At 56.0% G+C, this 10,968-nt stretch overlaps 2 protein-coding genes and 1 long non-coding RNA gene across 5 annotated transcripts; all 3 read left to right on the top strand.

Annotated features, from left to right (window-relative positions):
- The first annotated feature begins 185 nt into the window (after positions 1-185).
- SNX12 (sorting nexin 12) lies at positions 186-3,676 on the top strand. Its single transcript, XM_079319301.1, has 4 exons — positions 186-397; positions 1,917-2,012; positions 2,930-3,054; positions 3,484-3,676. Exons 1-4 carry the CDS (start codon positions 233-235, stop codon positions 3,584-3,586), a joined length of 489 nt encoding a protein of 162 aa, XP_079175427.1. The 5' UTR covers positions 186-232; the 3' UTR covers positions 3,587-3,676.
- A 1,713-nt stretch (positions 3,677-5,389) lies between these two features.
- On the top strand, positions 5,390-8,423 carry LOC306808590 (uncharacterized protein). 2 transcript variants are annotated; one of them, XM_079319299.1, is made up of 4 exons: positions 5,390-6,074; positions 6,157-6,775; positions 7,119-7,220; positions 7,730-8,423. In XM_079319299.1, exons 1-2 carry the CDS (start codon positions 5,519-5,521, stop codon positions 6,462-6,464), a joined length of 864 nt encoding a protein of 287 aa, XP_079175425.1. In that variant the 5' UTR covers positions 5,390-5,518; the 3' UTR covers positions 6,465-6,775; positions 7,119-7,220; positions 7,730-8,423. The 2 variants fall into 2 exon arrangements, with proteins under 2 accessions (XP_079175425.1, XP_079175426.1); XM_079319300.1 differs by having other exon boundaries at positions 5,390-6,775.
- Positions 8,424-8,464: 41 nt separating this feature from the next.
- Positions 8,465-10,712, top strand: LOC306808301. 2 transcript variants are annotated; one of them, XR_013775958.1, is made up of 4 exons: positions 8,465-8,574; positions 8,793-8,864; positions 9,045-9,209; positions 10,575-10,712. It is a non-coding gene; the product is annotated as an uncharacterized lncRNA (long non-coding RNA). The 2 variants fall into 2 exon arrangements; XR_013775959.1 differs by lacking the exon at positions 10,575-10,712 and having other exon boundaries at positions 9,045-9,236.
- Positions 10,713-10,968: the final 256 nt, after the last annotated feature.

Genomic DNA, 10,968 nt, shown 5'->3' with positions numbered 1-10,968 from the left:
GCTGTCACGGCCGTGGCTAAGCGGCCCCGAACCCTGGATAACTAGAATTTTATGCAGGCACTCTGCGGGCGCCGTGCTGGGATGCGCGGGTGGGGCGGCGGCTGAGGGGCCCCAAACCCTGAATAGCTGTCAGTTTATGTAGGCGGCGGGCGGGCCCCGTGCAGCTATGCGCGGGCGGGGCGGGCTGCGGTAGCGGGCGGGGCGGACCGGGCGGGGCGGCGGCCGCACCACCATGTCGGAGGCGGCGGTGGCGGACACCCGGCGCCTCAACGCGAAGCCGCAGGATCTCACGGACGCGTACGGGCCGCCCAGCAACTTCCTCGAGATCGACATCTTCAACCCACAGACCGTGGGCATGGGTCGCGCCAGATACACCAGCTACGAGCTCCGCATGCGGGTGCGGCCCCCGTCAGGCCTGCGGGGCTGGGCTGCCCGGTGTGCGGCCCGGGGAGGGGCGGCAGCGCTCGGGACGCGGTGGCCGAGGGACGGCGGCCGGGTAGGGCCGGGGCGGTGCCGCTGTTGAGCGGCGGGGGACGGAGGAGGCGAATCCCTGGGCCGGGGCGAGCAGCGCGCCTGCGGGGCTCAAGGTCAGAGCCGATGGGTTCGGCCGGGCCGCTCGGCGTCCAGCGGGGACTGGCGCGCACAGGGACAGGAGGTGCTGCCTCAGCGGGCTCCTGCGCCCGTCCCCTCTGCAGAGCCCCGCTGGGTGCTTGCCGAGCAGGGCATGGCTGCACGTAGCTGCTTATCTCAAGCAGACGGAGCTGGGTGGCAGTATATTGGGTGATACTGCCGGTGCTGCTGGGTGAGCAGTATCCTGCTCACACTGTAGTCTGGCTGCCTTGCCATGGTCCAGGAGTGTGCATAGCAGGCTGAGCAGGGTTCTCTTCGTTGGGTCTTAAAAGAGCTGAATTGGGGAGCCCTTCACATCTCTGTGTCTGATAGATGGGGAAAGTAAAACTGAGCTTCCCTTAAACAAGCTCTTTTTAGCATATATTGTGGTGCTGGTTTGAGTTTTGGTTATAGCATAATTCAGCTGCTCATTTCCACTGCCTTTCAGAAGAATTGGTATTTGCTTTTTGCTGCTCCAGTGCTTGGCTCCCATCAGCCTGCAGGTGGCAATGGGAACCTCTTAGTCCTACTGAAACCAGCAGAGATGCTCTGAAAGCAGCTGGGTTCATTTCACAAACCTCATAAGAACATAGTTAATTGTCTTGCAGTAGTATCTGAATGCTGCTGAAGGTTTTACTGTGTCAGTTCCTGGAATGATTCAGGCTGTGTTGATGGGGTAAAGGTAAAGTTAATGCAGCTGTCATTTGTTTGACGCTAGTGGCAGAGGAGAAAGGTGAGGAATTGCTGCACATTTCTTGAGTGACAAAAGATGGGCATGAAAAGCCTGTTAGGGTAGGTGCTCTGTTTTGGAAGACTGTAGATGAGTCTGGCCTTGAACAGTTGCTGAGGCAGGATTTCCTCAGTTAGTTCTCCTGTGGAGATGCCAGTGTCACATCAGATGTTTTTTTTGCTGTGCAGGCTGCTGCGAAACTTGTAGATCACTTGAAAGTGGAGTAAATCTGGGAGGGAAAAAAAAAACCAAAAGCACTCTTCTGACAATCATATTGTCAGCACTGGTTCCAGTGTGTGCCCCTGGGAAGGAGGTGTGTTCCAGAAATAGTCCCACAAGGGAGAGGGAATGGCTGGTGCTGAGTAGACCAGCTTGCTTGGATCTGAAGGATTTTGGTGTTTGTGCTGTCCTGAGTAAGGAAGTTGAGTGTTCCCATCCCCTGTCCCTCTCAGGAGGTTTGATTTTCTCATTGCAGCTTCAGGTTTCAGTTACATGTGAATGTAACTGAATGTTACATGTTGAAATACTGTGTGGCTTCCAAAGGAACCTGCAAATTAACTGCTTTGCTTCATTACAGACAAACCTCCCCATCTTCAAATTGAAGGAGTCATGTGTGAGGAGACGATACAGTGACTTTGAGTGGCTGAAGAATGAGCTGGAACGAGACAGTAAGGTGAGGCCTGGCTCAGATATCCCTATTGCTTAAGCCAGGATGTGGGAACAGTTACTGCAATAATCTTGAGATTCCCAAAAGTGAGGCTGTGGTGGTGGATGTTGCACCCCAGACACTTAAATCCAGGAGATAAACTGAGGTTTCTTTACTCTAATTTGGTGCAAGGAGAAATCCCAACCAGATATTCTCCAGAGGTCACAAATGCACAAAAGTTTACAGGCAAAAATACAGAAAATTAGGGAATTTTTCAAAGGAGTAAATACACTTATAAAACACTTATTATAACATTACTTAGCATTAATATACTATTAAATTAGCATAAACTTATCCCACTTAACTTAGAAACCTTTAAAACCTTAAGTTGCTATGTTACCCAAAACGTTCCATGGAAAGAGGAGAAGGTAGAAGGAAGGAGAAGAGAGAAAGACAGAAATGGTACAGAAAAACTCACATAGCTACCAACTCCTAGGGTTCCAGTGTGAGTGAGGTGGAAACTCCAGGACAAGGCAGGGGCCAGACAAATAGGTCCCTCATGGGGGCTTTTAAGCCCGGGGCCTTTGTGGCCCCATCCCAAGGTGGAGCTTCTGGTCACCTTGCCAATGAGGGGCTGGGTTAGCACCGCCCACAGTGTGTGATTGATGAGCAGCTCTGCCGGGGCTGGGATGCTGGCTCTGTGCTGGGGGGTGGAGCATTTCACTGTCTTGCCTTCACAAGACCTAATCTGCTCCTCCCACCAAACACACAGGCATTTGCCAAGCATCCCAGAATGTTTTGAGACATGAAACTTATCCAGTCTCTAACAGTGAGCATCTTCTGGGGCTCTATCCATTTGATGGTACTAGAGATGAGCATCAGACAGCAAAGGATATCTGCTTGCAGGTGGCTGTTCTGCTCATGGGGTGATACTGTGCTTTCAGATTGTAGTGCCACCGCTGCCTGGAAAAGCTTTGAAACGACAGCTTCCCTTCCGAGGAGATGAAGGCATCTTTGAGGAGTCTTTCATTGAGGAGCGGAGACAGGGCCTAGAACAGTTTATTAACAAGTAAGCTTGATGTCCTGGCTTTGCTGTGTGCTGCCTCTTTCGCTGTTGCTGGGCCATGGGTTGACAGTGAGAGAGTCTTTAGTCTTGACCTGCTGCTGGCAGGAGGGGTGGTGCCTTCAGCCACGTAATGGAACTGGAGCAAGTCCTAAGTGGGGGTTGTGCTTTGTGCTCTCTTCTGAGAGTAGTATTAGCAGAACAGCTGTGCTACAGGGATCCACCAACACAGTATTGTTGATCAGGGCACAGTGTGGAAGGGAACAGCCTGTGTTTAAGCACCTCTTACTGGCCCTGTTGCAGAGCGACTCGTGACCTTGGGCTGAGCGTGGTGCAGGTGTGCTGAGCTGGCTGCCTGACTCCCTCCTACAGACATCAGAGGTGTGGGGGTCTTGGAGGCAGCTGTGCTAACCTCCACATCTGATTTTCTTCCAGAATTGCTGGACACCCACTGGCACAGAATGAGCGCTGCTTACATATGTTCCTGCAAGAGGAGACTATTGATAGGAATTACGTCCCAGGGAAAGTGCGCCAGTAGGAGCACCTGGCACTGTCTTCCTCCATTCCACCCTCCCTCCTGCAAAAATGACATTTATTTTTACACTAAATCTGTCTTCTCTGAACCAGCTTTTCCTCTCTTGAACCTCCCAGTTTGTTCAGTATTTTCCTCTTTTATAACTGGCAGCAGTTTGTTCTACTGGGCTGTGGTCGTGGCCTAAAGATGTGAAGATTTATGCAAGTGAGCGCATTGTCCCACATCTAGCAGCAGATGGGGATAGGTGTGGAGCAGGAACTTGCTAATGGCGTTCTGGTGTAGGAGCTGCCTCTCTCCCTGTACAGGAAGGTATGAGATGACCTTCACTCCCTTATCTGTGCAGCCCCAAGCATCTCTGCAGGAGACTTTGAAGAATAGCAGTTGTCATGTTGGTCAGTGATTATATCAGGTATTAGAGTTTTAGTAAGGTTTATCCAAATCAGTGAGTAGGTGCCTGGGTGTGTCAGTCTGTCATCCACCCCATTCATCCTGCATGAAACCCCCATTCTTCACTGTCTGGAAGTGCTGAGACCCAACACCTACTCAAATCCCGCTATCAGCCTCCTGCATTACAGACCTGTTTGGTGTATTTGTGCCCCCTCCTTTCTAAGGTGCTGCTGGCAGCTCGAGGGGTTTCCATCCTGTGTGCTCTCATGATGCTCTGTGTGGGCCATTTGGCACATGGAAGATGGGATAGTCTGGGCTGTAGCCACATGTGCTTTGATGCACTGGCTTAGAGTTTAAGAAACACCACAGCCTGCCGTAGCATGGGCTGCTGGGCTGGTGTTGCCTGCAGCACCCTGGGCTCGGCTGAGCCTAGTGACCTTACCCTGGGCTCCAGCTTCTGGGAGGAGCAGAGGGTCTGGCTGAGGAGGAGCAAGAGAAAGCTAGTGGGAGCAGTTGTAGGATGCATCCACAATGCCACAGGAGGAGCCCAGCAGTGGGGCCTGGAATGAGGCCACCTCTCCAGAAAAGGACAGCAGAAAATGGTCAGTCAGTCCTAGGTTAGACATTTGCTTACAAAGCAGAAGTAGCAATGGCTCTTTATGTGCTCTCCCCTGTTCTGCAGTGAGCTAGGCAGCTACTTGTGTGGAAGTGAGAACATACGACTGGTCAGGGAAGTGTTCAGAGCTTGAGGGGACAATGAGGCTATGGCTTGCTGCAGCAGAAGTGTGATTTGGAGGCTCCCCCAGCTGCCGCAGCTGTGATGAGTGAGGTTGGAGCTTCAGTTCCGGGGCTCCTCAGGTCAAAGCTGGGTGGTTTTATAAGTGCTTCGTCACTTTGCTGTGGCACAGTTGAGCCTTTCTTGGAGCACAGTCCTACAGTGGATGCCCTCCTGTTCCTGTCAGGCATATTCCTCGAGGCCTTCCCAACGTCTCCTCTGTTTTTTGGTGAGGAACTGGCACTGCTGGGCGAGAGGTGGCTCTTGGGGAGAAGTCGCTGAAAGCGCGAGGGAGCTGCTTCGGGGGCTGGCTCGGCCCGGAAGGGGCCGTGGGGCAGCGCGGAGCCTGGTGCCGGTGGAGGCGGCCGCGGCCTCGGAGGGGCTCGGTCCCTGCCTCCTGCTGCCGCCGATCGCGCTCGGGGCGGCTCCTCCCCTGCCCTGCGCGGGGCTGCCATCCATCCAGCTGTCTGCACCCTGTCCAGTGTAACGTCCCGGTGCCGTTCGCATTAAACCACTGTGAAGCCAATTGTCTGCTTGGTTCTGGGGGCTGCCTGGGGGAACGGCCGGCAGAGAGGGGGCACCGGCGAGGCTCGGTAGAGCTACCGAGACAGAGCGGGCACCGGCGGGGCGGGGCGGGGGAACAGTCCGGAGGATGGACACGGGCGGGGCGGGAGAGCGGCCGGAACAGAGCGGGCACGGGCGGGTCAGGCGCGGCGCGGGCACGGGCGGAGCTCCGCTGTTCTCCCTGGCTTTCCCGGCGGTGCCGAGGCGCGATGTGGCGGCCGGAGCCGGCCGAGCCGGACTGCCCTGACCTGCTGCAACACGTCCAGGCGCTGTGCTCGCCGTCCACCCCGCTCTACCTCAGCTTCTTCGAGGAGGAGTGTCGCGCCATCGCCGCCCGTCTGCAGCTAGGGGAGGCCGCGGAGCCCACGCCGGGCCAGGGGGAGCTCAACGCGCTGCAGCCCGAGCCCGCCGGACCCGCCACCTCCACGCCGTTGCCCTTCTCGAGCCACGGGCGGGTCCCGGACTTGAGCGCGGGCGATTGCGAGGCCGCTGCTGCCCCTGCCCTTGGCTTGAGCCCGGCCCCAAGGCAGCCCGGGTGCCTCCCACAGCCCGCGGCCGGCGGTGGTCCCGGCGCTCGCTCTCCCTCCCAGTCCCGGCGGGCGCGGCGCGGTTCCTCCGGCGGCGGTGCCGGCACCCCTGCGCGCTTCCCGGGCCGCGACCGCGCCAGGCTCGCTGTGTCCCGCGCACGGGCCTCGCTGGGGCTGCAGCTCCCCGCGGCCGGCACGGGGCGCGGCGCCTGGGAAACGCGGCTCCTCCGGCCCGCAGGTAAGCGGGGCCACGGCGGGGACCCCCGGCACGGCCCCCGCCCGCCCGCCCGGCGCTGCAGAACCCTCTCTTCTCCCCGCAGGGACCAGGCTGAAATTGACCTCGCCTGCCAGATCCAGGTTTCAACATGCCAGCGGGGCTTCGCAGCAGTCACAGCCTTCCAGGCTTCCCAAACCCGCCCCCCGCCGGAACAGAGAGATGAAAAGTAATTCTGCACCTGCCAGCAGCCTCACGCGAAGCCGGGAAGCACATGGGTTAGGGTGCTGCATGGAGAAGGGGAAGGGCTTGGGCTGCAGCTGGCTGGGGACAGGGCGTGAGGAGTGGAGAGTCCAAGGGAGCGGCACAGGTAGGAGCCTAGGAAACATTCTCATACCCCAAAGGATGTGTTAACACTGTCTGGCCTCCCGCCAGTGTGGGCTGGCAGCCTGCTGGCTTTGGAGCCTTTGTCCCGTGGTGGTGTGAGGTCACGGCTACGGGTGCCTGTGCACCTATTGCAGGCTGAGCTGCCTGGAGAGGGTGTGATGGAGCTGCTTGGGAATAGCGGCCTCTGTGCTTACTGTCCACTGCAGCTGTTCCCAAGGCTAGGAGCCGTAAACAGCCCTCCTCAAGGCTCTCTACAGCAATTCCTGCCGTGGCTTCCCGCTCCTCACTGCAGCCTCCAGGAAACGGGGTTCCGTCCAAGCGTTTTTGCCTCAATAAAGGTGAGTCTTGGCAGAAGCCTCAGAGGCTGCAGAGCTGTGGGAGGGGGGTGCTGCTGCCGTGGGAAGAATGCTCAGGTCTTGGCTGCAGGGTCAAAGCTGATCCTGGGGAAAGGACTGGGGGAAGACTCAGTGTGGTTTGGCTCAGAAGAGGGAAGGTGAAGTGCAGAGCAAACAAGGCCAAGTGAAGTCCTTTCCCTCTTTTGCTGGAGAGGCATCCAGGAGAGCCTGGGCAAATCTGATTCTCAAGGCTCATTCATAGGAGAGGGAGAGGCTGCGGTCAGTCAGGGCACTCTCTTAGCAGCGGTTGATGCTCTTTATTTTCCTTTCCTGGGTCTTACTTCAGGATCAACTACACAGGAGCTGGTGTGCAATAGGACCCAAGAGCTGCAGGAAAATGGTGAGAGCAAAAAATGCCTGGTTGCACCAAGGATTGTCTTGGGAGCAGGTGAACAGTATGGAGGTGTAGATTCTTGCCTTATGTTGGGGGGAGTGTGGAGAAACATGGGCAGGTGCCTGTTGGGCAGTGCTGCTCCCCAGATGGGCCCTGGCTGTCCAGCTGTGCTGAGGGTGCTCCAGCCTGTGCTGCAGGCACGGGGTGCTGCCTTCACAGGAACTGCAGCTGGGCAGCCTGCAGTCCTGAGCCCTGCAGGGGAAGGGGAGGGCTCTCCTCACTCTGCTGGGACAGCCCTGCCCAGGCAGCTGCCTACCCTCACTGTGAGAGCAAACTCTCCTGGCAGGAGCCCAGAGCTTCTGGGAGCAAGGCCACACAGGAGCACTTTCTCCCAGTAGCACCCATACAGGCCAAGCCAGCAGCAGCTATTGGGCTGGAAGTGCTGGGAGACTTCTGACTCTCTTGGACAGGTTCTGTCCTTCCCTGATCTGGAGCAGCTCTGTGGCCAGGTTGAAGAGTGGCTGAGGATGGCAGGTTTCTAGTGCTGACACCTCTCTTCACAGGTAAAAGTGACCAGACATGGGTATATGAGGAGTCCTCTTTGTCCAGACAGTTGGCCCCTGGCCTGACTTCAGGGTATGAAGATGCTGAGCAGGTAAGAGCCAGCTGTGTCTTGTCACCATGGAGCACTGTTCAGTCTCTGGCTTGAGCCAGCTATGCCAAAGGTGGGAGATGATGAGACCTGGACCTGCCAATTTCTGGCTGGCACTTGACTGTTTTAGCCTTTCCCTGGGGTTTACACAAGACCATGAGCATTTTTTTGCATTGCTTGACCACCTCTCCATGCTCAGGAGACTGCAGGCTTCTGTCCAATTAGATTTTTCTAAGGGCCTTTTGAATCATGCAAACTTCCTGTGGCTTGTGTTGTCACTTTTGTATGTCCTGACACGTAGGACATGGCTCCAGGATGGGGTGTGCAGAGCCTGCAAGATGCATCTCCAAATCTTCTACCTGCAAAATAAGTTTGTGCATTTTCCAGCAGTTTTAGGGCTCTTCACTCTGTGGCTGCAGCCACCCAAAGGCATTCTTGTTTCCCATGGGTGCTGGATGATGCTCATTGCAGCGGCTCCTTTGTCAGGCACAGCTCCTGTGATGGATGTGCCCTGGCAGTCGTCCCCAGGTGCTGGACTTGGAGTGTTGGATGGGCTGCAGTGCTCCTCCAGAGGATGGGCTGTGCTGTGGCTGTGTTGCAGTGGGAATGATTGTGAGAGATATTTTTTTCCTTCCCAACAGATGATACCTCCCTGCATCACACTTGCACCCTGCACTTGCCAGTCTGCAGGTGATCAGCTCTCCCAGGAACTGGAGCGTGTGAAGAAAGAGCTGGAGCAAGTGAAGGGCGAGCTTGGTATGTGGAACTGGCTGTTCTGAGAACTGCAGGACACCTGCAATCCAGGTGACATCCCCTGTGCTTGTACCTGGAGCCCAGGGCCTGCAGCTCCATGGGAGTGGGGCTGACTTCATGTTTAGGGGGTAGAGCAGGTTCTTAGCTGCTGCCCTAGAGAGTCTGAGTATGAGGTATTTAGGATGGGCTGAGCACACACCTTCTTGCCTCCTTGTCTGCAGCTCACAAGACTGCCCAGTGTGAAGCCTATGAGCAGACAATCTCCTCCTTGCAGGCTCATCTCAGAGCAGCAGGTATGTTCCCTCACCATGGTGAGCCCTCGCTTCTGGGCAGGCTGCAGGGATGCTCCAGTGATCCCTTGCTGCTGTAACTGAGGGCAGTGAGGTGGGAGGGATACAGTTCATGGCCTTTCTCAGGGGTAAGGTGCTGAGTGCCAGAAGCATTGATGCTTTGATGTTGCTGTTGTTTCCCAGGAATCTGTCTGAAAGATGCAGCAGTGTTCAACAGTGGTGATCTGGGGAGAGACTGACAGCTGGGACGTGGGGACAGACAGCAGCCATTGTCTGGCTGTGTGAGCCTCTGGGCCAGTGATATATGTGTGGAGCTCTTGAGTGAATTAATTTTATAACTCCTTGTATGTAAGTAAAATAAAGGTGTCTTTTGCAGTGGTGCTTGCTGTCTGCTTGGGTAGAGGCAGTGCCCAGTGCCAGTGATCCCCCAAAGCACTGGGCAAACAGGGCAGGTCTGTGCTTGGCTGCAGCTGGTTTTGCTCAGGCAGAGACTTGAGGTCTGTTACAAGGAGGAGCTGAATGCTGGTGGGTGGAGGTACAGTGTGGCTCTGGGGAAGCATTTCTGGACAAAACTGATGCTTCCAGGTGAGATGCTTGGATGTGTGGTGGTGGGCAGCTGTATGGGCAGGTTTCTTCCTTAGACCACCTTCACACTGGATGTGGAAAAAGTCAATGCTGACTGATGGCACATTAGGCTTTTTTGGCTATTTATTACTCTTCTGTTATCAGTGACTGGGGGCAGGTGGTGAGAAACAGCGCTTGGGACTCAGTCCAGTCCCTCACTGTTCCTGCTTATTGGCCCTGCTCTGCTGCTTTCTCTCTGTTGTCAGTTGATGCAGGCACCTTCTTGCACTGCCTTGTGTCTGGGTGAGGCACTGGAGAGTCCCGCTGTCTGGTGATGGCAGTGCCCTGAGGCTGGGCTGGGAAGGCCAGCCTGCTCCTCCTCCTCTGTTTTTTCTGACTGCTGTTCCTGGCTGCCTTGGAATGTGCATTTGCAGACAGCCCACATCCCTTCCTGGGACAGCTGCACAGGGAAGCTGTGTCAGCTGTCTCCCACCCCTGCTTAGAACTTGGTTGCTGGGGCAGCTCCAGTGCTGGCACAATCTGCAGCAGAGAGCCCTAACATGCTGTGTGTTTACCTGTATATGCATGATGAAGGTAACTTCTTGGTGCAGGTACTAAGGGAGTTAGTGAAAGATGCCTTTCTAGACTTATTATTTATAAACATAGAGGCACTTGATGGTCCTTATGGGTCCCTTCCAATCTGAAATACTCTAATGCTTCAGTCGTGGGAGGTGGTGGGGATATCCAGGGACTGATGTGGATCTGTTTCTGCAGGGCTTCTTGCTCCCTTTATGGGCTGAAGCCATCTCCTACCCTCCTTTGATGCTGGCTACATGTGCCTTGCTAGTGCTTGTCTTCCGGCTGTTCCTGTTGAGACACGCACTTAGCTTGTTCCATGCCTCTTCCTGCTCAGAGCCCTTGGCCTGTGCTGCTGGATCAGGGCTCTGATGAATGATGGGAGTGGAGAGTAATGACTGGGAGGTGACGGTGGGACACTGGGAAGACAAATGTGGAGTTGCATGTGAGGTCTGGGAGTTGTTCTGGTGTCTTGATGCTGCTCCCTTCTGGAAACTGTCTCCCAGCGCCTGATGTTGCAGGAAGGGTTCTGGCAATAGCCAAATCATGTAATCAGCCCCCTCACTGTTCTAGGTACCCAGTATCTTCTTGTCTGGGACAGGGTGACCCTGCTTGGAGTCCTGCTATGCCCGTGCTGCTGCCTACCCTGCGTGAGAGCATTTTCGGCGATGGTGCTGCCCAGCTGAGTCCTTGCCTGCAGCTGGCAGCCCCGGAAGGGAGAGGACGTTGTCTGAGCTTGAACGTCGTCATTGGGTAAGGGAGGAAAAGGGCGATGCTGACCGTAATTCGTCGACTCAGAGAAGCGGGGGCGAGCTGGCGTCATTACCAGCTAGAAGCATGAGTTGGTGTTTCCATCTCTTCATCTCTCCGGAGATAGCGGAGCATTCAGAGGTCGGGGCAGAGTCACCCCCCCGAGCCGCGGGCTGAGCTCCGCTCGCAGCCCCTCACTGCCAGCGGCAAGGTCGGG

The sequence above is a fragment of the Erithacus rubecula genome, assembly GCF_903797595.1.
Source record: "Erithacus rubecula genome assembly, chromosome: 15".
Taxonomy (NCBI): Eukaryota; Metazoa; Chordata; class Aves; order Passeriformes; family Muscicapidae; genus Erithacus; species Erithacus rubecula.
This window is presented reverse-complemented; position numbering and strand designations above follow the sequence as displayed.

Coding starts and splice junctions, on each gene's coding strand:
- SNX12 (XM_079319301.1), top strand. CDS start 233: ATGTCGGAGGCGGCGGTGGCGGACACCCGGCGCCTCAACGCGAAGCCG. Junction 2,013..2,929: donor AGCTGGAACGAGACAGTAAG/GTGAGGCCTGGC, acceptor CTGTGCTTTCAG/ATTGTAGTGCCACCGCTGCC. Junction 3,055..3,483: donor CTAGAACAGTTTATTAACAA/GTAAGCTTGATG, acceptor ATTTTCTTCCAG/AATTGCTGGACACCCACTGG.
- LOC306808590 (XM_079319299.1), top strand. CDS start 5,519: ATGTGGCGGCCGGAGCCGGCCGAGCCGGACTGCCCTGACCTGCTGCAA. Junction 6,075..6,156: donor GCGGCTCCTCCGGCCCGCAG/GTAAGCGGGGCC, acceptor TTCTCCCCGCAG/GGACCAGGCTGAAATTGACC.